The sequence below is a fragment of the Teleopsis dalmanni genome, chromosome 1 (assembly GCF_002237135.1).
Source record: "Teleopsis dalmanni isolate 2A chromosome 1, ASM223713v2, whole genome shotgun sequence".
Classification (NCBI taxonomy): domain Eukaryota; kingdom Metazoa; phylum Arthropoda; class Insecta; order Diptera; family Diopsidae; genus Teleopsis; species Teleopsis dalmanni.
Window position 1 is genome coordinate 95,560,243 of NC_051846.1, and position 27,450 is coordinate 95,587,692.

Sequence of the window (27,450 nt, forward strand, 5' to 3'; positions counted from 1 at the left end):
GGAATAGTTAGTGGTTTTGTCAGCTGTCAAGTTCATTATGCGTTTTTGCAGGTTTTTATTTTTCTCATTAAGTAGCATAATTTTAAGTTCTTTGGTTAGTTTGTTTAAGTCCTTTTTTAGTTCAGGGGACCGATTTATTTGCCATTGTTTTCTCAGTTTTCTTCTGGCCATTATCTTGCTTTTAACTGCCATCGAGATTTTATTTTGAGTGTCGTTATGTTTAAGAACTGGGGTAGAATTTGTCACGGCAATAGCGATCATTTCGTTTTAGTATACAATCGCGCTTTCAATTTCGTCTTCAGATTTTAAGGAAATATTTATTGTCAGGTCGGTATTAAGAATATCTCTAAACGTGTCCCAACATGTTTAGTAATTATAGATTAATTTTGTCCTTGTGATGTTTAGTTTTGTGTCGCTTTCATATGATGGCATAATTTGTGAGTGATCAGATGATAAGTCAGGAAGTGTACTTACTGTAAGAAATCGTTTATTTATATTTTTGGTCACGAAGAAGTCAATCACGTCTGGTATTTTGTTCATATCGGTAGGCCAGTACGTAGGTTCACCTGTGCTTAGAATGTCTGCTTTTTTGTCAATGATAGCATTATGTAAATTTTTCCCTTTGCAGTTTGTAATTCTTGAACCCTACAAAGTATTTTTTGTATTAAAGTCTCCACCAACAATGTACCGATTGCCGAGAGTGTTAAGGTAGCTCAGGTATACATCCTTAGAGTTATTGTGCTTCGGAGGGCAGTAAATAGCTGAAACTGTTAACTCGCCTTTTGTATCTTGAATGTGGACACTTGTAGCTTGTATTTGTTCTGTTTGGTATATACTGGCTATTGAGCATTGCATATTTTGCTTAATAATTACTGCTGTTCCACCATGGGCTTTGTTGTCGGGATGATTTGTATAATATATCGAATAGTTAGGGATTTTGATGAAACTTTTATCTGTGAAGTGGGTCTCTGATACCAGTAGTATATCAATGGAATTGATATTTAAGTATGTTCTCAGTTCTAGTAGTTGTTTGCTGAGACCGTTTGCATTCCAAGCTAAAATTTTTAATTTATTTCTGTCCATCGAGTTTGGTGATTAGGATGGTTAAAATATGTATAACGTTGGCAACTTGCGTCATAAGCTGTTTCATCATTTGCTGGAGTTCGGCAAATTCGGAGTTGTTTGGTTCATTGTTTATTGGAATGGGTTGAGTTGGATGCGATTTTATTATTTCGGCGTATGTTTTAGCTGGTTGGATTTGTTGGGTTTGTTGGGTGGTAGTTATTAGGTTCGTAACAGCTTTAGTTGGCAGAGATATTTCGTTATTTTGAGATGTGGTTTTTTGCTGTTTTGCGCGAAGAGCTGGGAATCGTTTGATTTGAAAAGTTTTATAGACTGTACAACCTTTGTAGTTTGCAGTGTGATTCTCTTTACAGAGTGCGCATTTAAAGACGTTGTTCTTATCTTTCATGGGACAGTCAATTGTTTTATGTCCTTCGGAGCATTTAACACAGATTGGACTTCTTGTACAAAAATTTTTTGTGTGTCCATACTTTTGACAGTTGGTACATTGTGGTATTGTTCTTTTTGGATGGGGAGGTTCAAAATTTATTTTGTAGTGCAGTAGGTCTTTGATATTGTAAATTTCCTTGTTATTTACATCTTGTTTAATTTCGATTGTAAATAGGTTTAGTGGAGATTTTGTGCGCGGATGTAATACGTTTTGTATATTGCATACTTCATGTCATCGTTCAGCTAGCTCTAATATAATTTCATTTTTGTTAGCGGAGTGGTGCATACCGCGTAGGAAGATCTTAAACCTCCTTTCTTCTTTTGGCTTATACGTGTAATACTCTACGCTCTTTTCTTTAAGAAATTTTACTATGCTAGTGTAATCTGCTGATTCGTATGGCTGGATTTTTATTTCATTGTTTTGTAATACACGAATTTCATATTTAGATATTTGTAGTGCATCTAACGTTTTAATTAGGTTGTCTAGCAGCTGTACTTTTTGCACGTAAATGGGTGGTGGTTTTTTATTTTTAGCCGTTTGATTTTACGTTGTTTTGCTATCTTTAGTGGGTTCTTTATCATTATCAGTTGCTAGAACAGCAAACCTATTTGTAGCTAAGAAATACTCGTTTAATGTGTATTGTTTTTTGTTTTGTTTGTGCTTTTTGGCGCTTATTTCATTGATTTGCTTACCAGGGGAGCTACGAATTCTCTTATTCACTACTGGCGTGTTGAAGCCATTGTTTTTATTTGTGTTTGCATCTTCCGTTGTGTTTGCAGTTCTGGTGTTAATATCAGAGTTTTCCAAATTGTGAATGAGTTTTGATGGTGAATTGTGTTGATGATGGTTTGATTGTTGGAGTTTTATGTTGAACTCCTGCTGCATTTGTTGTTTCTCTATTTGCTGGTTCTGTTGTGGTTGTTTTTGTTGGGTTTGCAATGATTTTTCTTGCAGTTGTAGCTGTTGATTTGATTGTAGAAGTGTTGTTTGATTATTATTATTGGATGCTTTTGAATATAGGACAGCTTGTTGGTGTGTTGTATGCTGTTGTTGTTGTTCTTGTTGTGATTGTTGCTCGTGATTTGACTCGCCTCCACCTTTTGGTGGAGTTCGATTGACCGGCATTACGATAAATTAAGCGATTTTCAAAATAGGATATGAAAATATAGTTTACTATTATGAACAGTTTGAGAAGAACTGATCTTGTGTTATAACACTTTTAAAATAAAGGTTTGTGTACACACTAATTAACGAATAGGTTGTATATGCTGTCTCAGCTGAATATTTTAATTTTGTTTAATTACTATAAACAGCTTTTTCAGTAATAAAATAAAATATAATAATAATAGCTGTCTCTATCAGCACTTTTTGTTTGAATGTTTGAATGATTATTCACTTCTGATTATAAGCTTTAGAAATTAATCTGCTGTCTCTGTCAGCTGTTTGAATTTTTTAATAAAGTTGTGCAAAAAGAAAAAAGTCAACAAAAATCGAAAAAAGCGCGCGCTATTTTCAAATTAATATTTTATGCACTTTAACTTTTACTAATTGTTTTTTGCCCAAAAATGATCTATTTTTGTGAACTTGTATCAATAACAAAAGTGATATTTATAAGAATACCTCTTATTTACTTGTTTTTACACTGTAATTTAAATTTCTTTGAGACCGGTTAAAAAAACACGTCCGCTCACTACGAAACTTTGACTACCCATTTTAATTTAATTTGTATAAACTTATGGCATAACAGCAATAAATTGGTGATCCCTACAAAAACAATCACGCAAACTTTAAAAAGAAAAAAAAAATACAGAAAACAGGCGAAATTGACAGTGCAGAGACTCCCGCAGAAACAAATAAATTCCAGCCTATGGAAGCGGAAGCATCGGCAGTGCAAGCGATTGGGCAAATGAAGTTGCCAAACTTTTTAACCAAGGATCCAACTTTATGGTTTGCACAAATTGAAAGTCTACTTCATATGAGCCGAGCCACGGTAGATTTATCAAAGTTTTACACAGTAATTACTGCGCTGGATGCAGAAACGCTGCAACAAGTTGCAGATATTTCAAAAAATCCTCCTGAAACAGGCAAATACGACAAATTAAAAAAAGAACTAAATTCTCGTTTTTCCGAGTCGTCAGAAATGCAGCTCATAAAGCTGCTCACTGGTCTGGAACTTTCGAACAAAAAACCAAGCCAACTGGTACGTGAAATGCGCACGTTAGCAGGCGCAAATGCCTCAGAGGAGGCACTAACAACACTGTGGCTGCAACGGATGCCAAACAATATAAGATGCATTCTATCAGCATGCAAAACCACAAGTATAGATGAGTTAGCAGAAATAGCTGATAGAATATTAGACAACAGTCCAGTACCGTCTTACGTAATGACTGCAAACGCCAACAAATTGAATGACGCATTGGAATCCCGCGTAACAACCTTGGAAAGGTCGATTCAACAACTAAGACAGCAGCTAGTCAAGATATCAGCAACTTTAGACAGATTGGAAAAACGACAGTCGTGGTAGAAATAACAGCCGCAGCCGCAGCAGTTCGTGCAAACGTGAGAAGGCCTGTTACTATCACATAAAATTTGGGGCAGCAGCGACCAAATGTAGCCAACCGTGCGAATTTGGCAAATTTAAGAGCAATAATCAACAGGAAAACTAACGAGGCTGTCGTCATCAAACACGGTTGGCGACAGCATAAAAAATCAAGAGCTACGATTACATATTTATGACCGAAAAAACAACATTAACTTTTTAATTGATTCTGGGTCAGCTATTTCACTACTTCCACTACCAGGAATCAATCCAAAAAATAAAATGCAACCAGACGATCTAGTTCTATATGTAGCGAACAACACTGCAATTAAAACATTTGGCAACAAGCAACTAGCAAGATTTAAGCCTTAGAAAAGACTTCAACTGGTACTTCATCATCGCTGTTATTAAAACAGCCATAATTGGGGCAGACTTTCTCACGCACTACGGCTTACAAATCGATCTGAGGGTAAAATCGCTCATTGATACGCAAACCACGTTACAGTCAAAAGGTCTACTGAAAGAAGTAGCCCACGAAAATGTTTCGACAATCAATTCATCCATCAAGTTCCATGATGTCATCGCAAAATATGTTGACATAACAAATTTAAACAGGTACCAACTACAGACAACAGACAACGTTCAACACAGAATCATAACAAATTGCCAGCCCATATCAGAACGCCCACGTTGTTTTTCAGGTGAAAAATTAAAAGCAATCAAAGATGAGTTTCGTGTATTACTACATCATGGCATAGTGAGGCCATCCAGCAGCCCCTGGGCAAGTCCCATACATTTAGTAAAGAAAAAAACGGGTGGATGGAGAGCTTGCGGTGACTACCGAAAATTAAACGCCCACACCCAACCTGATAGCTACCCAATTGCGCACATTGATGACATAGCCGAAAGACTGCACAGCAGTAATATTTTCTCTAAGATCGATATCACGAAAGCATATTATAACATACCAATGAATCCAGATGATATTGTTAAAACAGCGGCAAGCACACCAATATGTCTGTTTGAATTTATCGTGATGCCATTTGGTCTAAATAATGCCACACAGACTTTTCAGCGATACATGGATTCAATATTTCGTGAATTAGACTTCGTGTTCTGTTACTTAGATGACATTCTAATATTTTAGGAAAATAACACTAAACGTAGAGAACATATTGAATGTGTCCTACAAAAACTAAAAGCTGCTCGATTGGTAATCAACAGTTGGAAATGCGAATTTGGCGTAGAAAAACTCACATTTCTTGGATACGAAATATCAGCGACAGGATTAAGTCCCCCACAAGAACGAGTTGAAGTGATTAAAAATTTTACAATGCCAAGTAACATCATGGAACTTCGACGTTTCCTGGGCATTATCAATTTCTACAGAAAGTGTATTCCTAAGGCAGCACAAATACAAGCGCCACTAAATAGTCTCTTCAAAAATTCAATAAAGAGTGATAAACGAAAAATTGTTTGGACCGATCAACTTAAACAAGCTTTCCAACAATGCAAAGATGGTATAATCAACGCGACTAAGCTCACATTTTTAGCACCTGACGCACCCATGTGTGTAACCACAGATGCATCAGATGTACCATGGGGCGCTCACCTACAACAACTGAACGGCGAGACATGGCTCCCGATAGCATACTTCTCATGCAAACTGAAACCATCACAAATCAAATATAGCACTTATGATAGAGAGCTACTAGACATCACGCAGTGGACTCGAACCTGCATTGCATGTCAAAAATCAAAAATTAGTCGGCATAATCAACTTCCTCCTAAAGAATTTCAACACACAAGTCAACGATTTGACCACGTACATGTAGACATTATCATAGTGCCTGAACATAAAGGGTATAGGTATTGCCTCACGATGATCGACAGGTTCACTCGGTGGCCAGAAATCGTGCCCTTAAAGGACATGTCTGCAGAAACTGTAGCAACGCAATTTTATTCAACATGGATTACGAGATTTGGTTATCCTAAAACTATACAGGTTCACTCGGTGGCCAGAAATCGTGCCCTTAAAGGACATGTCTGCAGAAACTGTAGCAACGCAATTTTATTCAACATGGATTACGAGATTTGGTTATCCTAAAACTATAACGACCGACCAAGGCACGCAATTTGAATCAGCACTTTTTGAGTCCCTTGGCAAACTGATAGGTGCAAAACGCATCCGAACGACACCGTATCACCCAGCATCAAACGGGATGATAGAGAGATGGCACAGATCGTTAAAAACCGCGTTACTGTGCAGCAAGAAGTTTAACTGCTTTGATACTCCACCTAAGGTTCTCCTGGGCCTAAGAACAGTCTGGAAAGAAGACATAAATGCCTCTGCAGCTGAAATGTTGTATGGAACGACATTAAGATTGCCGGGTGAATTTTTTAGAGATGAATCTGACACAGATGATCATCAGTCATTTTTATGCAAGTTTAAAGAGTTTATTCAAAACGTTAAACAACTCCAGCAGCGCATCACATCAAGAGAAACATATTTGTTCACAAGGATCTTTACACATGCACGCATGTATTTTTACGCATTGATCACAACAAAAAACCACTCGAACCTCCATAGTCAGGTCCCTTCAAAGTTATCAAACTCATTAACGACCGTCTTTTCACAATCGAAATAAATGGAACAAACGTTAATGTCGCTGCAGAGCGATTAAAACCTGCATTCACGGTTGCAGATCCACAGCAAACGAAGCCTCCACTGAAAACATATAGCAATCCAGTTAAAAGGTTAGGAACCAAAAAGCAAGTGACGTTTGCAGATACAGCATCAACATCGTCCATCGTGACTATCGCACTGAGGAGGGAGTAACTGTGGCGTTCACTTTGGCATCTATCGGCAAAGTAAAACCAAAAATGATCTTTTTTTGTATGGATAAGCAACCAACTTCAAGTAGACGCGAGGTAAAAATAAAAATAGTTAATCAGCAATCAATAAGTGTGTTTTAATTTAATTTGTATAAACTTAACATTATGGCATAACAGCCATAATGTGAAGGATTCGCCACATATATATGTAATGCCAAATTTAAGGAGTAATAGTATCTTCCGAATCACGCTTTTTAATGTCCATTCTAATTATTTATTGCTTGAGCATTTTACTTAGGGTCTCGTTTTTAGTGAGATTACGATTTAAACTTTTAACTTCTAATCTTTAAACTGACTCCTTTAATGAATGTTCACATTTATTTCGGAATTCTTATTAGTTATTACAAGAAATTCTCTTCTCTGTTAAGCCCAAGCTAGTTTTGACAAGTAATCTTTAAATAGTACCGAAGTGGTTCTAAACCTATTAGTCGCTCGAAAGTGTTTATATATTCAGACTAATGTAAATTTGTAGCGTGAAAATATAGTATTGGTGGGCCTTCGGTGAAGAACACAAATCGTGCTATTTATCTCAATCATTCCGAGCAATATGAGTCATTAATGAACGAATTAAGGTCTTGTATGGCAGTAAATGTGGTAGATTACCGTTATATTGCATTTTGTCATAAGAGCACGAATTTTAACAACAATTAAAGTACACAATTCAAGACTTACCTGTTTGCTGCCAATGATTTTTTTTCAATACATATAAAAATATATTTCAATTTCATAAGTATTTTTCTGAAATATGTATGAAGTGCTTTAAAAAATAATTACAAAAATACACAAATATGACAACTAAATATTTATTTTTTTTTTTTTGTATATTAAACATTTTAGCTTTTTAATAGAAAACCTTACATTCTGATTAAAATAAAACAAAATTTCGACTTAAGATTACTTCAAATCACAGAATAATAATTTTCAATCAAGGAGCCGCACTCCAACTAAAAATAAAAGATATTTTGTTATCTAAAAAAACAAAACTTTCCTATTAATCCGTCGTTTCTAAACATACGTTTTTTTACAAATGTAAACTTCGACAATAAATGAAACAACCACTTGTCTTATATACCACATATATTTTCTTTCAAGTAGTTGCCATATATGCATATTGTCATAAACGAGATAAGTTTTGTATACTTGTCTAGTTTAAATGATTTCGAGGCTGTATTAATATTACTATTAAAGTAGAATATTTAACGTATTAAGTTTTGCTAAGTCAAAATATTAATTGAAAAATTACGGTTTTGTTTGTGAGCAATAACATTTAGAATAATAATATTGAAAACATTTCTAATTCTAGATTTATATTACATTTTTTTCTATATTGCTTCTATATGTAAGTATTATTGTATTAGTTATATATATTTGAGATACAGTCCTTCAGGTTAAATTTTTGTTATTTTGAATTTATAACAGGCAGTACCATTTGCTCATATAATATTTCACAAGATATTAAATATTTAACAATTTATTTGATTAATTGTTTTTTTTTTGCGAAGAACACCATATCCTATATGACTATCTTCAGCTTTTCGCAACGGCAAAAACTCAGGAGATTCAATTGACTCATACTCATTGAAAACTGTGGTGTTTACAACCATAGATTTATCATGTCCAGTTACATTAACTATAGTTTTGTATCCACTTGAAGACACATTATTAGGTAATAAAAAGTCTAAATGATCATAACATGCATCAGGTGTTAAGTTATTATTACCAATCTCACCAATATCTATGTCTAGAATTTGTGGATTTTTTATTGATGGTTCTTTATTATATTTTGATTTCTTCTCTGCATCAATTACATAATTATCATCAGTATCATTCATAAGTCGCTCTGTATGGTTTACTTCTCCAATACCAAGGGTTTTCCATGCATTCGTTATGCATTCTATGCATTCATAATTACTATCCGATACAATTTTATTTATCAGTAACTTTTTAGCATTAGATTTTGAATTAATATAAACTTCATCAGTTGCACAAATATTAGCACATTCAATTGATGAGTCAATTACAATCGAGTCAGAATTTTCTAACACATTTGGGTTTGCATCTTTTAATTGTGTATTATTTTGAGAGGTAAGATGCGGAAGAGATTTCATTTGTGTTAACAATAACGTTTCCGAAATTGGTTTATTCAGAGAAAATATTTTTCGATTTGGTTTTTTTGGAATTAACTGAACCGATTTTTGTTCAAAATTAGATTCCATATTAGAAATTTTTTCATTAATTACAACATTACTGATGAAGTCATCTGAAGAAAATAAACCTTTTAATGAGAAATTTCCGTGAATTGAATTGGATAACTGACTGGTTGGTGAAGGTATTAAAGGACTGCGAGATCTCGCTTCCATGCAGACTGCTGCACTTAAAGGATTTTCATCATTGATTTTTTTGTCTGTAGAAATAAGTCTTTTCATAGATTTCATTTTCGATGACATACATCTAAATATATCTTTTGGATTAGTGTGATCTAGGATAAAAATTCCTTCGCCTGTGGAACATTTCCGACCTGCTTCAAAAGTAAATTTTCCATCCCGATATCCATATTTACGTATAAATCTATAAGGCCATGTTGCTATAATACTTATATTTTCTTTTGATTTTAATTGCAGTTCTGTTGTAGTTAAATGTAACATATAATTCTTAGGTTCTATATTACATTTCTCAGAAGTTACAGATGGGATAAGCGTAACTGCATACAATGCATCACTATAGGACGAACAATATAAATCATTATCTTCTTCAATACCAAAAAGTGAGTTAAATGATCCATTTTTATCACGAAATGCTACTGTTTGTAAAGCTCTGACCCAATTCTTTTGATCTTCTTTAGACAATGCGTTTAAGGTTAATGTCTCTGCTTTTTTTACAACCAGAATTGTATTAGATAACGAACTTTCTAATGTAATTTTTACACAATTTTCCATTGTAACAATTTTTGGATTTTTATCTTCTTTTGTTTCATAAATTTCAAGACGCTCGACTCCAAATTGACTTGAATTGAAAAGTACACAATATCTGTATGGTTTCTATTAAAGTACAAAATAAAAATAAAAACAATATTTATATATAATAAAAAATAAAATTTTAAATGCAGTAACATATATCATAATATAGTACAATCTCTGTAATGCCAATTAATTAATACTTAAAGTTTTGAGAAACAATATTTCTAATTCATAGAGTAAAAAAGTTTTAGGTTCACTGTTCTTTATAAAACCTTATAATTGTACGGATGGCCTTAATTTAACACAGAACACACAAAAAAACTATACTTTTTTATGCGGGTTATTTCATATGTGGTTTTTTTTGCGCGATTTTTTGAATCAAATATCAGATAAATTATTGGTAAACGATTCGAGTCGATTTTTGAATGCATATATTATATAGCGCTGTCTGTCACTCAAATAAAACCATCCACTTTGAATGTCTGTTGGAAGAAAAAAGCTAGGCCAGAATTTCTTAAAAATGTCGAAGCTATAAGACATCATAAGTATTAAATCAAATTATAACGTTATCTGAGAATATTGGTGGAGAAGGTTTTGACACTTTTATTGAAAATGAGTTGCTAATTAATGAACCCTTAAACAATGACGATGTTATTTCAATAAGTTTAGAACCCGTTGAAAATTTAGAAAGCAACCAAAACAATGATAAACCTGAAGTAGAGCTTAGATTTATGTTTGTTTTAATTTTTGAGTCGTTACTTCGAAAATATTTAAATGCGGCTATTTTTGTCTTTTTTATTAAGAATATATTAACTTTTATTTCGAAAGTTTTATGTTGTGTATCTCTACACGTGTTTCGGCAAATTTGCTTTTGCCTTCATCAGCAGAATTCCTAATATTAAAAACATCTAGCAATCTTACAAATTATTTATACTATTTACATGTTATTTCTTAATACTAATTTTGGTTGGGTTATTATCCTTGGGGGCGACAGGTAAGAAATGGTGGCGGGGTTGGTCTGGTTTTGTTTTATTGTTACATACAGGTAGGTCGAGTTAGGTCGACAGGTTGTTGGTTTTTTGGGATGTATCTAAAAAGCCATGATGATACGTTGCCCTTATCGTCGTTGAGTAAAGTTGTGGCCTATTGATTATGTATTTCGATACTCTCTTCCGTTTCTAATTTCCAACTATCCCTTACATTTTTGATTATTTGGTGTGGCAAAAAGCTGTATTTATCGCACCCGACACAAATAAGAACCAAAACAATGCAATGTCAAAATACTTTTGTCCAGCCAAAAATGCATAATCTCTCATATAACATGTCATAGCAAATAATTAGCTTATCAGTGCGATCTTTTGTTCTCTTATAGATATAAATAGCAGTTTTCTATTGAAAGTTTAATAAATACCGTTACTTCTACGATTAAAAAGAGACAAGAGACACACACTTCGCGCTTTGTCAAAATACTTATGTCCACCATTGTATGCTACTTTTTGAATGAAATTCAAGTTCTTTTTATGCGATTTTGTTAATGCGCTTTTTTTGGGAACGCATATTCCGCATAAAAGACCCGGGTGTACTTTATTCCCGAATTTATGGAAAATCTATTCTAATTTATTAAAAAATTTTAAGCAAATTACTTTCATAATTTATATTTTTTTTAAATATTAAATAATAACGACTGTTTTGGGGTATTAATCAAATATTAATAAAATATTCTTTTTGTTTACTTTTTTCTGCCTTAGTCGTATATTCAAACTATTTCGTGATACAGTGTGCTAACTTTAGAAAAAGATTATTTGATACAATGCATCAAGAAAAAAAATTTGTTTAAAAAATTTTTTGCATGGGATCTACATGAAAAGTGGGCGTGAAATCGGGCGACTTCTTGTTATTGGACGTGAACTTGAAATAATTTAATTTTTCTATTATTACGACTGTCAATTCTTTCACAATCACTGTAATATCAAAATAAATAATTGATTATACTTATAAAACGTTGAATAACGGTAAAGTAGTCAAAACACCTATCAACACCCTGTGCCCGCGTGCCCCTGAGAGCGAGCACACAAGGCAACGTGTCTGATTATATTCAGCATGGAAAATGCCTGCGCAATCTTTTTCGTCCTCAATCCAAGTTGTCGGAGCCTTCACGGGGCACCCCTAGTTACCCGGCATCCGCTGGGTAATGAACTAATAGTGCGTAAATTGAGTCCTAACCCCAGGACTTTGAATTTTGGTTGTGCACAGGGTTTAGCACCCATCACGTAAAATCAGTCGCCAAAGAATGCAAACATACCTCGAAACTCGAAACCAATTAACGTTGACCAATGTAAACGGTTAAAGAACAATGCTTTACAGATATGCACCTGGAATGTTCAGACTCTCTATAAGGAAGGAGCCTCTATCTAACTGGCGGAAGCCCTCAGTAAATGTAAGGCTGACACCATCGCCATCCAAGAAATGCGATGGACAGTACATGCTTCTGTAAAAGTGCAATCTGTGATATCTACTACAGCTACTATGCGAATACACATGAGTTTGCAGCGGTTCACACCAGTGAACGAAAGGCTTGTTACAATCGTATCAAGGCTAATTCTTTCAACATCACCCTAATTTGTGTTCACACACTTACAGAAGAAAAGGACGACTTGGCTAAAAGTACCTTCTACGTAAGACTAAAGGAAATTTATGACCACAGTCGCACCCACGATGTTAAAATTGTTTTCAGCGATTTTAATGCAAAGGCCGGACGAGAAGAAATCTTTTGTTCAACCGATGGGAAATTTTGCCTCCATGATTCAACTTTTAACAACGATTTGAGGCTAATTGATTTTTCTGTAGCCCGCAATATGGTAATATGTAGCACCAGATTCCCATACCTCAATATTCATAATACAGCCTGGCCATCTCCTGATCAATCAACACAAAATCAGATTGCTTACTTCATGATGGCCGCAAGTCACGCTTCAAGTGTGGCGCATTTCACGTTCATTCCGTGGTCAAAATTTTGACTCAGACAACTACTTTGCCGCAGCCAAGGAACGCATGAAGTTTAGTACCTACAACAACGTACGTTCCCGTGTGGAGAAAAAACTAGACGTCGTTAAGCAGCTATCACGAGAGACAGCCGAATTGTTCACCACTCAACTCTCTAGCCGATAAAACAACCAACACTCCCGACCCGACAATGCCGATGGACAATGCGAACATCTCTCACTTCTTACGCACAACTGCGGAAGATGTCTTTGGTTTTTAACGTTTCCAATAATAACCGTCCGTGAACAATATCGGGAGATGAAGAAAGTAGAAAATCGCCTATTCAGACGAAAGAAATGAGATCAAGAAAGGCGCGAGCGAAAGGAAATCTAGATGCTTAGAAACAAAAATGATGCCCGTAAATACTATCAAGAAGTCTGTCACTGATACTGAAGACTTAAATGAAATACCTTTGAGTGGTTGTGGATAGCAAACTGACGTGGCAGCTGAAGTAGAGGAGCGAGTAAAAAAGGCAACAAATGCTTCATACTCATGTAAAAGGAGGCTTGGAATTATGTATTGGAGTTACACGATCATGGTTAGACCTATATTACTTTACGGTATATTGTTTTGGTGGACAGTGTTCAAATAAACATACGCAAAACTTATGGAAAAGGTTCAAAGACACGCGGCGATTTGCATCACCAGCACAATAAGAACAACTCCGACGGCAGCTCTTGAAGCAATACTCAACTTACCCCCGCTTTACGTTTTTGCAGAAAAACGGCCGAACGGCTACGCATCACTGGGCAACTTACCGGAAGATCTCTCGGAATAACGTTGTAAATCAGAACACCACTCTTGACTCGAATTATATGATCCCGATCATATATCGCGGAGAAATGATAAGAACTGGGTTTGAAAATGAAGGATGGAAAAAAGGCATGGTAGCAAAATACAACACAATAAATGTTTTCACATAACAATGCTGTTTAAACTTTCCGACAACTGCAGCGTATTTCAAGCAGAAGTTTTTGCTGTTAAAAAAGCAGTTGAGCTGAGTGTGTGTGACTGAAACGAGAAACTTTTGCATATATTTCTTTGTGGATGAAAAACAGCCATTAAGGCAATCACATCAAAGTGGTCATCATCCAAAAATGTTTTAGAATGCAAGAAAGCTTTAGCCAGACTAGCCTGCACCGTAGACTTTGCATGTACTGGATTCCTGATCATAAAGGCATAGAGGGAAATGAGACAGTTCGTGCTATTGTTAAAACTGGCATAAGACTTTCAGAGGACCAAACGACCGAAGTACTTAGACCTCTGAAATTAATACATAAACTTCTGAACGAGCACATAACAAGGAGAGCAAAGGAGATGTGGCGAAACTTAACTACCTGTAGAATAGCTAGGATCATGTGTAGACACATATACGAGGAAAAGTACACCAAGGATATTATATCGTCTAGCCGACGGAACTGTAGAATATTAATTGGTGTATTGGGAGGTCACTGTCTGGTCTTATACATGCGCACAAATTTAACCCAATTCGTAGCAATGCTTGTAGGAGATGGAACGAGTCGGATGCAAAGGAAACTCTAGAGCATCTGCTGTGTAACTGCCCGGTTCTCACGAGAACTCGACTGAAATACTTAGTCAGTTTTACAGGACTAGAGCACATACCTGAGGTTTCTGTTGATATTCTAATAAAATCCGCTAATAACACGCGCATCCTAAGTGATGCACATTATCGTTAAAAATAAAAACTCTGATCTGGCATCGCAATGGACCTTAATGATCTACGCGTGGCCTTTTTAGTCTGCCAGAATAACCTAACCTAACATCAAACAATTTTGTCATGAAAAAGACATTGATTAATGGTCAAAAAAAAAAAAATAATTAAATTTATTCGAATGGAAATGTATTTTCCTTCTACTAATAAACAGAAGTTCATTGATGTTCATAAAAGTAAGCCTGATAAAAATATAATCAGGAAAAGAATTATTTTAATATTAATTAGAATTTTAACTTTTATCTATAATTGTAAGTATAAGTACATCTAAGTACATGTAAATACATCTAAATATAGTTACTTTTTTATTTTATATTGTGTTATACTACAATTTATATTAACATTAGTTGTATTTCATTAAATTATAAATTTATAAAGTTATACAGGATTATTACTACATAGGTGATGGAGGAGTAAAGTAAATGTACATATATATTCACTCTGCAGAAAGACTCTGCCTACAGAAAGCAAATTTTGTTTCTATGTATAAAAAATTAGTAATTAAATAAATTTTTCAATTCCATTTTCATTTTTATTAGTACTTTTATGCCTTATGTTCATTTTTCAGCTACGACTTATTCCTAGCAGTTTAGTATAATAATTAAATTATTGAAAATGTAAAAAATCAACACTGTCGATGGCAGAAAAAGTCAGCGTACAAGAGTATAAAAGGTGTAAAACATGTTATTTTTTTAAAAGATGTTATGTTTTCAGTAACTTGTCGGATAACCTTTCCATTTTATGACCTCCATAAATCACTTTGGCATCGAATGGGCGGTCAGCTTTGCAGTTTCCTCATCGGTGCTTATTTTCTTCCCCCATTCCTCGACTATCAAGTTCTTCAGCATTTCTTTGGAGGTTATATTATGTTCACGTATCCTATGCTCCAGAAAATTCCATAAATGTTCTATAGGATTTAAATCTGGCAATTTTGGTGGTGTGTTCAGTTGCTTGGGCGCATTATAACGCAATCAAAGCTTTGGCCGTGTGCTTTGGGTCGCTATCTTGTTGAAATAAGTAATTATCCTGTAACTCCAACTTTTCGGACCTGCTCTTTAAGTTGCGTTTTAAAACATTCAAATAATCAATTTTATTTATATATCGACTCAATGAATTCCATTTTTCCAAATCCATTACTGGTCATACATCCTCACACCATTAGTCCTCCACCACCGTGTTTTATTGTGGGACACAAATTTTCATTATAAAAGTGAATACCTGGTTCCGAATAAGCTTTCGACATTTGATGCCAAAAAGACAAAATTTGCTGTCGTCAAAAAAAAATTATGGTAATCCAAAATTCTGTAGACTTATATAAATACTACTTTGCAAATGCTAAACAATTAATTCCATTAGCCTTGGAGACATGCGGCTACTTTCGTGCAATCCGGTCATGGTAATTGTATTTTTTTAATATTTTACGTAAAGTATCCAGATAAATTTGCTTTTGGAATTTTTGCTCAATATAATTCTTTAAATGTCATTATAAAATTTATTACTTTGTAACGACACGGACTTTCACGTTTCGTTATTATTCTTTTGCTGGGGCATTCTCAACCTCTTTCCTGGGGTCGCCACAATAAATTTGTATTCGCGAGGACAGGACTTCTCAAAATAAAGATAATATGTTCAATTTTAAAGAAAGTCTTATTTAAAATATTATTATTTCATTAAAATAGTATTTTAAAAATAAAAGAAATTAATTAAACGTGAATAAATATGGACGTGAGATTTCATAGATAGCTTAGGTGAAACCACTGATGATGCCGGTTGATTCTTTGAAATTGACGGTGTTAGTCATGTAATTCTCTTAAATGGCTTTTGGGGAAACGTTGACGACGTATGTTGATCCTTTGAAATTGACGTTGACTTGGACTTTCGTTGCTTACTCCGCGATTCTACCTGTTTGAATAAAAAGGGTTTGCAAAAATATATTTTATTCTTTTATTGATGAATACAACAGTGGTTTTAAGTCGAAGTGTATATATTTATAATTGTTTACACGTAATTATGCGTGTATATTTATAATTTATATTTATTTATTTTTTATTATGACATACAATGTCACCGAGTGATCATATAAGGCACACTGATTTTCTACAAGAACGCCCTCTTTTATACACATCCTCTTGCTCTTTTTGTATAAAGTACATAAAGCTTTGAATTGATTTTAGTTGAACTTAATGCAATTGAACATTTTTGTACAAAAACTTCCTTGTGTATCTTTTTTTAGCGGTTTGCATTCTGACGTTTCTAGTTCATTTGTTTTGTTTTGATTTAATTAAAAGGGCCGATGCTGGTGTTTTCTTGTATTTTAAAGCATTTATAAATGTAATAATAAATAATTTATAAATAAATTATTATTTATTTCATTAAATAAATTTACAGTGGATAAATAAACAAGGTGTGTATTTATTATTTTATTGATATATATTTATTATAGTTTTATTTTCTCGCAGGTCCAGATCATTTTACGTGTTGCAGTTGCGTACAGGCTGGGTGGCTTTTGTGAAATAGTTTCTAATAATTAAGTTAAGTGTTAATTCATCCATTTTAATTTCAGATTTCTTCGTAATTTATTTAAAGCGGTGTATATGGTGTTACTAAATTTATGTAGGTTGGAAATTAGTACAAATTTCCATCCTTACAACTTTTACCGTTTAATTATGAAATGAATGCGTGAGATTGTGTATTATGATAAACTGGTTCAGTAAAATACAAAGCAAGTCAAAGTTCTACTGTCAAATTATCGGGAATTCACCATTTTTAGACTTTTCTGCCATCGACAGCGTTAATTTTTTACATTTTTAATTGTTATATTTTTCTATTATAAAAATAGTAATAAAAATTAAAACTGAATTAAACAATTTATTTAATTACTAATTTTTTATATGTAGAAACAAAATTGACTTTCTGTAGGCAGAGTTTTTCTGCTGAATGTAGATATTATTACGAACATTTATATTTCGTTTTTTAATTACACCGTTTTGTATGGAAACCTTAGGTAGAGCGTCAAATAATACCAAAGAAGACTTCATCTCAGCGTAAACTTGGATAATGATAGAACAACGAGCAAAGTTCAAAAATGAGATAAAGGCCATAAAGAAGCCTAATGATCGAAAGAGAGCGCAAACGGAATACACACATCTGAACAAACGTGTCAAAAGGGCAATTTGGGACGATAAGAAAGAATTCTCTAACAAAATGCCAAAGGAAGCGGAAAATGCAGCGGCATCAAATAATATGAAGAATCTCTTTGATATAAAAAAAAAACTAACAGACGAGAGCGTCAAAAGAACCCTCCATGTCAAGAATCTCTTTGGTGAGCTACTGACAAACGTAAATGATCAGCTAAACCGATGACGTCAACATTTTATTCAAATAGTGAACCTAGAACGTGAAGGTATCGTGATAACGCAAAATGACAACGTGAGTTACCGATTAGGGTTGAGCATCCCTCAAAAAAAGAAATAACCAATGCAATACAATTGCTGAAAAACGGAAAAGCTGCAGGTTTCGACAATATTCCGGCCAAAGCGGTGAAAGTTGGTTTTGCAACTAACAACGGATATCGTATATCCACTCTTCAAAACCATTTGAGAAATAGAAACTTGTCCACCTGACTGGCTGCATGGCATTGTAATTAAATTACCCAAGAAAGGAGACCGAAGTGACTGTAACAACTGGCGCGGCATTATGATTCTAAAATATGAAAATGATGAAAATGATTCTAGAAATTATTCTGGAAAGAATGGTAAAACAACAACTTTTACAACAACTGTACTACTACGACTACAGCAAGCAGATTTCAGAAGCGGAAAATCCTGTGTTGACCATATTAAATCTTAGAATTATCATAAAACAATCTATAGAGATGCGAGACCCCACCCCCCTCCCCCCCTTTATCTGCTTTTCATCGATTTTGAAAAGGCCTTTGATTCGTTAAATCGAAATTGCATATGGGCAGAGTTGAAAAATAGTCCCGGCTAAAGTAGTCTACGTAATTGCAAAAAGCTACGATTAATTTAAGTGCTCAGTTTTACACGACAACAAACTGTCTGAGCCCTTTTGTACAATTTCTGGCGTACGTCAAGGATGCGTCCTTTCCCCATTGTAGTACTGCTTGACGCAGTGGTCAAGAGAGCAAATAAAGGAAAGGTACGAGGTATTGTATGGAACCCAGTGTCACCGAACACTAGGCTAGAGTGTTTGGACTATGCTGACGACAAATGCGAGTTGTCACATTGGCTTGATGACATGCAACAGAAACTTAATGACCTATCTTTAGAGTTCAATGCACAGAAAACAAAAGAAATTCGAATAAACAACCGAATTGACGAACCTTTGAAGTTGGAAACGGAGACCATTGAGCGCGTAATGAATTCCAGTATCTAGCGAGTATTGTGTCTGAAAATGGAGGTACAGCGCAAGATGTGATAAGTAGAATAAAGAAAGCCCTTGGTGCTTAAATACAAAGATAAAAATCTTTAAAGCATGCGTTCTTTCAGTTCTCTTATATGGTTGCGAAATTTGGTTTGTAACAGAAAACATACAAAGCAAGCTGAGAGTATTTGTTAACCGCTGTCTCCGCAGAATTTTACGTATTTTCTGGCCAAACAAAATATCAAATCAAGACCTTTGGACCAGAACAAATGTTAGAGATGTCAACCTTGAAATTCGTAAAAGAAAAATTGAATGGATCGACCATACACTTCGAAAGGCTCCCACCGAAATTTGTCAACAGGCGCTGTTATACAACCCGCAAGGTAATAGAGGGAGAGGTCGTTCAAAAACAACATGGAGAAGATCAACGTTGAATAAAACAAACACCACTTTGCAGCCTATAGGAAAAAGATTAAACAACATTACAGATATAAAGGACGTAGCGTTGCGGCCCCCCAGTATAAGAGGCTGCACGAAATCATAGATGTCGAGCAAGGCTTCTTATTAATATTATTTGAATTACACACAGTCAGGTATTAATACAATTGACTGGTATTAACGTATACCGGGTCATTGACCAAAGGATATACGCTCTGTTGGAGTGTAATCCAAGTTTTACACCCTTAGACGATTATTTCCCTCATTATGTTCCCCGCGCTCAACAACGTTTTTTGCATTTGGGATATGATTAACGGTTTTAAATTTAAATGTGTAAGTGAAATTATTGTTGTTTTCGGCCCTAGCCCTGTGGAGCTTATTATTATTGGTAGTATTTTTACTTATATTTGTAATATGGTGTCTCTACATTAGCTATTTTTAGAGTTTGCAGTATATTAATGTGCACTATTTTTCCCATATTGTCATGGCGTTGTTTGTCTTTTGTATTTATTATCATTGAGCAACTATTTATTATGTGCGAAATCGTCTCTGGTGCTTGAGCACACCGCTGTCGTCCATTAGATTTGGTGTTTTTAATATGTATTTTGCGTAATTTCTTGTTTTTATTATTCCGTCTTGAATAGCCAGGATAAAGCCTTCAGTTTCTCGGAACATTATTCCTATTGTGAGCCATTTATTTGTATATTCCATGTCTATATGTTGTTTTTCTATTTCGTTTGGGTGCTGGCCATGAATAAAATTTGACTTCCAGGTTGTAACTAAGCTGTTTATATTAATCAGATTTGGTTGAATGTTATTTTTCAGATTAAGGGGTGTAAGTTTGTCATCTGCTTCTATTAAAGATCTAAACAGGTTTGATGTTTGGGCTATTTTGTAAATTCCTTGGAATTCTTTGGTTATTCCATCTTTTTGAACTGCATGATCAATTGTTATGTGTTGATTAAATCCCAAAAATTTGTAATGTTCAATTTTATTAAGTGTTATTATCTGTTCGCTGTTCATTGTTGTATATGATTCCATCTTTGAGTATTTCCTCTTAACAATATTTTGGATCTTACATTTATCAATCCCAAATTTCATTTTTATATCTTCGGAAAGGTTTCTACGATTTTGAGTAGTTTATATAGATTTTATTTCGTATTTGTATATACTTTCAAATCATCCATATAGAAAGAATCAATTTATATCCATATCGACTATTCTTAAGGAGTAATGATAGCGGGCTACGAGACAAACAAAATAAAAGCGGACTCTCCTTGATAGATTCCTCGTTTAATTACTATTGGATTTGAATTACTGCTACAGTCAATGTCTGTTTTTAAATTGAGCGTAGTTTTCCATAACTTCATAACTCTTTCAACGCAGTTTTTGCATTTGAGGTGTATTTTGTATACGCCCAGTATTTCTAAAAGCCAGGAATGCGGGACTAAATCGAATGCTTTCTGATAGTCAATAAAAGGAGCGTAAAGATTTCTTGTTTTTTATAGCCTGTTTGGTTATAATACTATCGATTACCAACTGGTCTTTGCATCCTTTCGTTCTTTCCCTACTTTCTTTTTGTTCTTCAGCGAGAATGCTGTTATGTTTACAGTGGTTGTTAATGGTTATTAAGATGCAGGATGTGAACATTTTATATCCTGTATTTAGGCACGTAATTGGCCTGAACTGGGATGGATTGTCTGGTTTCTCAGTTTTAGGTATCAGATATGTTATTCCCATAGGAAACGTAGCTGGTATTTCATTTGGGCTAATTACAAAATTGTTAAAAATTTGTATTAGTGGTGCATGTAGTGTAGTTAGGTATTTAAAGTAGAAATTATGTGCTTTATCATGTATTATGTGCTTTGTAGCTTTTTTATGGCTATCTGAAATATTTCGGTGGTAATTGTATTTTCAGTCATTGAGGCGATGTTATTTGCTGCTTGGTGTAGTTCTTGCTTCCTAATTGCGTTGGTGTTGTGCATGACTTCTTTGCCCCAGAATGTTTCTATGGCGTTAATTTCCACTTGATTATTGTTAGTGACGTTATTTGTTGTTTGTTTGATGGAATTATAAAATCTTCTCTCATTACTATTAAAAATTTGGTTATGTGTTGCTCTTTCAAAGCTTTTACGGAACCGTCGTAGTTTGTCAACGACTTTGGCTAATTTTTGTTTAGCAGTGTCTAGTATTTTTTCAGTTGTGGCATTAAGAGCTTCATGTGGCGTACGTATTAGATATTTTCGTTTTATCCTATTGATTTTATTTTGTTTTCTTCTATTTAAATGGTTATTTCGTTCTTCATTGAGTATGTCTATGTCCTTTCTCAATTCTTCTATTTTCCTCTCAAGTCTTCTAATCCACGGAGGGTTTCGGTTATTTGTATTGCTGTTTTGCTTCCGTCTTAGATTACGTGGTGGTGTCATGTTGCTGACTTCGGGATCATTAAGTTGCATATGATTTATTATATTTTGTACCCTTCTATTTCGCGGTTCATTGTTGTTACTGCGATTTCTTGTTCTTCTATTAGTTAGTTGGTTCTGGTTGTCATTCTCACTATTGTTAGAGTTTTGTAATCTTGCATTTTCTGACTGAACGCTGTTTATATTTGTTGATATTATCTAATTTATTGATGTTCTATTATCAGAGCTATTGTGGTAACTTCTGTTTGCGGTTTGAGTCTGATTTTGCACGTTTCTTTTATTAATTAGCAGTGTACTAGTTCTTTCGATTGTGTATGCACTACAATAGAGAAGATCTAGGATTTTGTTGTAGTTGGGATTTTTTGAGAATTCTCTTGGGAGTAATATTGTATTGAGAATAGTTGTTATTTGGTATATTAACTTATTTGGTTTTAGTTTTTGTATATACTTTCTGTGATTTGGGCTAGTATTTTCATATGTAATCTTTGCTTCATGGAATATGTTGGTGATTTTAGTTACTAGGCCTTCTTCAGATTGCCGTTGTTCATTATACTGTGTTGGGTGTCTGGTTTCCACAGGGAAAGTTTTAAGGTTTTGTTGTTGTGGTGCTGGGAATACAGCACCTTTTACAGAATTACCTTTTACAGCAAGCTGGAACTGCACGTAAATACAATTCTCTTCCAATCTTACTAAGCACTCAGCATAACCTAGTGTGCTATCAATCCAATGTTTAAAGTTATTTGTAGAGCATGATCGAAACATTACAATGATATTTTCTAAACTATGTTTGTAATCTATATTTCATCTCCCGTACTGATTCGCCTTAAAATTGGCTCAATTTTCTTTCGTGACAATAGTGTTTCAATGATGCAAATCAAATTTTTTTGCATTAATTCATATAGTACCGAAAAGTCATTGTGCAACTTGTTCTTTTTAAATAATTCCAAGCTGTTTATGATTGATGTTTCATAGCTTCTCCAGTTGCAATATTTTATCCGCTATTTTAGTAATTAGCTGACCAAAACATGATTTTTGATATCGAAATTTGCGGAACGGAAACGAGTACACAACTATTAGGTCTGATGTTAACTTACAGCATCCTTACCGTAAACCTTACAAATTTTTAGGCATGTTCTTGCAGATACTTCACTGATGACTGCCATAACAAAAAATTTGGCCTGAAATGACATAATCGGATTCATGATGCCAGATATATGCGTACCAACACTAATGACAAAAAACCACGGATTCATTTTATATTACCCAATATTTCTTGTTGTATATAAGCAACTCAGTAAACAGACTTACAATAAATATACTCTTCAATTTCAATTTTTTAATGGTTCCGTTCTGATATCTTCTGTGAATTTTTTGCGACAAACACTGAATTCGGATGTTCAGCATTATCGGCATCTGTACAGAGACATTCAAAATAAATAAACCACCGGACTAATATAGCGAACTATAAAAATGTATAGAAAAAGCAGATAATTTATATTCAGCTAAACGTTAGATTTTCGAGATTTAATTCGTGTAAAGGTTGCAATTTCTTACGACCATTCGTATCAATAGAGTGGCTTCAACTATAATGTAATACCTACAGCTTAATGTAGACGATAAAACATGTACGCATATTTGGTACAAAACGTACCAAGTCAATTTTGTTTTTACAAAATACCCATACAGAATTCTAAATGTTTATTATATACGGATTGTTCAAAACAACGAATATTACTAAAATCATTAATAATGAACATTTGAAGATACTCGAAATAGCTGTATTGTTAGTTTAAAATTCTATATAATTACAAAACAAAATTTTTGTTTGTTACAAAATGTAAATGAACGTAAACCTAGCAGAAAAAGTCTACGGATATCCACAAAATTTTTCTTAAATTTCGCATAACTTATTTCACTTTTGCTGAAATTAATTTTTGTTTTCTAATTAATTTTAACCAAAAAAAACATCAATAAAGTTCTAATATAAAAACTTAACAATTATTCTTTAAAAAAAAATTAAACACAGTGTAATGGGATATCAATAGTATTCCTTAAGACACATATGTTCCAATTTAAATAAGCTAACCATTACATTTTTATAATTTATAAAAATGTACTTTTGCGAAGTTGAGAGCTACCGAAGCTAAACGGGACTATTCCAGACAAACAAGTTGATGTCCTGTTTGGTAGGAATCATGCGTTTGAATAATATCGCATGATTGCTTCGTTAATGAAACTAAGCACAGGGCCGGATTTGGAAGACGCGTGTGTTAACTCCTCCCTTACTAATTTCAAACGTCCTCGTTTGGGCCCCTGTACTTAGTTCCACTCACCGCATCCGTGCTCCACTCCACAAAAAAGAACCCAACACTCCCACCTACAGCTACCATCTTTTACTGAATTAAATAAATTACATAAATTCGTAATATACTTAGACTTAAATATAAAATTTGATTACAATTCATTCATAAAATTTAATTATAATTTTAAATAATTAATTTATTAACTACAAGATTTTAGATATTCAGTTATAATTATTATTATAAAATATAAAGTTACTTAAGTACAAAAATTCATTCATAAATTTAAATTTTAATTTTCAATAATTAAGTGACTAAATTATATAATTACAAAATTAAGTTACGAAATTGTTTGGATAAAAATTCATTCGTAAATTTAAATTTTAATCTTAAATAATCAATTTTTTTATAATTTTATTTGTATATTCTTTATAGGTATAATTTTAAGTAAATATGATGTAGAATTTAAAATATGATTTAAATATGATATGAATGCAAATATGATATAGCTAATAATTAATTAATTGATTACAAGTAATCTTCAATTTCCATTTAATAATGTATTAAATATGATTTCATTGTAAATAATCTATTGATTACAATAGGGGTATTCAGGCAACTGATTAGTTGCTTATTAGATGATTACAACAAAAATTTGCATACAAAAATGAAACTAAACAGAGAATTAACTATTTCGGAGATTCTCAGATTAGTACAAATTTGATTAATAGTGCTGCCAGTACCAAGAGTCGTCGCTAGGAGTATAGGGTGTCTCAAAAAGAAAATTCAAAAATAATAACATAAATTAATAAATAAAATTTAGTAAAACTATAATTTTTAAAGGGATAAAATATAACATATATATAAAACATAAAATATAAAGTATAAAATTGAATATTCCATTCAATATGTAACAAAAGAATTGAGTAAATTTGAACATGTAATAATAAATTAAAATGGACTTTTGTATAGAAATTTGTTAGCTGTCTCTCTCAGCTGTTTGAATTGTGTGTAAACAATTTTGCAAACACATGTGTTTTATAATATCATATTAAATTTAAAAAATTTCTTATAAAGTAATAATAAATATAAAAATAAATAAAATGGAAAGTCAAATAAGTAGTTCAAAGTATATTATAATATAATGATTCAAATATTAAATGCAATAATTGTTTTTTTAGGATAAAGCATCAGTATCCAAACGCATCCGTTACTCTGAAGCGTTTAAGTGGGGAGATGTGGTAGAAAGCAACTGCACAATTATTTTACTTAAAAATAATGGCCAAAAGTAACAGTAGCAATGTGAACGTCAACATTGTTGAATCTGATGCTTTTGTGGAGTGTCTTATAAACCCACCAGAAGTAGAAGCTATTGCTATGCCCACAAATGTCCGAAATGAAACCGATTCGTCCAGTGCAGTGAAAGATTCTCCAACTTCACCAACATCATCTAGAATGCGTGGAATGAATCGAAAAAGATCTAGTTACGCACAACGCGATTATACATCCTTCATTATTGCGTTACAACAACGCAGAATCGAAATGGAGGAACAGAAACTTAATATTATGAAGGAAAACGCCGAATTAGACAGAGCACAAGCTCTTCAAATGAAAAAAAATGGAATTAGAAGCTCAAAAAGAATTGGAGCTGGAAAAATTAAAACTTAAGCTTGAACTCAAAAAATACGAAATTGATTTGAAATACAAAAATCAGAAATTGTAAAAGTAACGTTGGATATTGATGAAAATAACAACAACAAATATTCAATATTTAGGAAAATGATATTTTTATATGATTTCATTTTAAATTTTAGTTATATATATGTTATATATATAGTTTTAAATAATAGTTTTAGTTATTAGTTTTAAATACTAAATTTATGTAATATAGAAATATAAAATATATATAAGATTTACATAAAAATAAATATTCTGCTGTCGTGAACGCATCCTGGCCAGCCTACCACCATACGTCGAATTTTTTTTTGTTTGTCGCAAATTACTTGTACTTTATAGCTGTAAATTTGCTTCCGCGAAATGTACGCTTCTGGAGTACGCTTCTTTAGTAGGCTTTTCAGCTAATTTTATCTCTATGTAGTCCACGTAACCGATGCAATTGGCAGTTCATGCATTGTTTCGGAAACAATTTGGTTACGTTCCTCGCTACTGGGCCAATATAAATAACAGTCTTTCACTTTAAGAATGATATCAAATACTGTTCTTGTAATATTTTCTATTATGCCACCATCACCTACACCAAAGAGTGCAGCCACTTTTCCAATTGAAGCACTTTCCCCGCTTGAGCCAAGCCTATACAATACTATCATCAGTTGTATTTTTACAGGAAACTGTTGACTTGCGGGAGCACCATTGAATACTTCATCATTCTTAACAGAATTAAGTATTTTTCCGAATGTTGCCCAATTAACGCGCATATAGCGCTTAAACCGAAACTCATCCATTTGCAACAAAGCATCTGTTAAAAATGTATCACACTTCGGCACAGAATGCATTATATGTGGGACAGTAGGGTGGCTCAGAAAAACTAAAATGCGATTTTTAATAAGCGCACCCCCTAGGAATATGCCATTGACTAAAAAAATGATATTCCCAAAGTTTTGGAGCAATAGGATAAAAAATGACGTTGCGCTACTCGAGCAAAGTTGGTTTTTTAGTATAAAAAACAGAAATTTTTCAATTCAAGCTCATTTTTTATCTTTGTTACTTATTTCAACAATTATTAATATATACTCATTTGATAGATAATTAAAATATTTTTTTAATAAGATATTGATGAGCAAAATCGGTTAAAAATTATGCGCAAAACACAATAATTAGTTGAGCGACTGTGCTCTGTTTTCTATTTCATACCTTTTATAGCTGGCATGCACAATGCAATCGCAAATGTTTACATGAAACGGAAGAAACATAAATAAAAAATAAAACTAATACATTTCTACTTAATAAATTATATAGATATTTAAGTAGAATTGAAAATGTAGTCAAAACAAGAAATTTTTCGTAAGCAAAGAGAAAATGGTCGTACAGGAAGTATGTCTGAAATTAATATCCTTTTAGCAAACGAAGCAAGAACGACTAAAAATTCCAATGATTTTAATTGGAATAATTTCGATGAAGAAATTTGTCTCAAAATGAAAGTTGAATCTGTAGTCACAGTTCAACAAAATTGGGATAACGCAGACAGAACGATTCAATTTATCACTCCTA

The 27,450-nt window shown here is 33.4% G+C and overlaps 2 protein-coding genes across 2 annotated transcripts; both read right to left on the reverse strand.

Annotated features, from left to right (window-relative positions):
• Window positions 1–2,056: 2,056 nt before the first annotated feature.
• On the reverse strand, window positions 2,057–2,638 carry LOC119689053 (serum response factor homolog A-like). Its single transcript, XM_038103797.1, has 2 exons — window positions 2,206–2,638; window positions 2,057–2,127 (listed from the first exon to the last, which is right to left on the reverse strand). Exons 1-2 carry the CDS (start codon window positions 2,636–2,638, stop codon window positions 2,057–2,059), a joined length of 504 nt encoding a protein of 167 aa, XP_037959725.1.
• Window positions 2,639–8,286: 5,648 nt separating this feature from the next.
• Window positions 8,287–22,684, reverse strand: LOC119689082. The gene is made up of 2 exons (XM_038103826.1): window positions 22,442–22,684; window positions 8,287–9,985 (listed from the first exon to the last, which is right to left on the reverse strand). The coding sequence occupies exons 1-2, from the start codon at window positions 22,682–22,684 to the stop codon at window positions 8,411–8,413; spliced, it is 1,818 nt and encodes a 605-aa protein (XP_037959754.1). The 3' UTR covers window positions 8,287–8,410.
• Window positions 22,685–27,450: the final 4,766 nt, after the last annotated feature.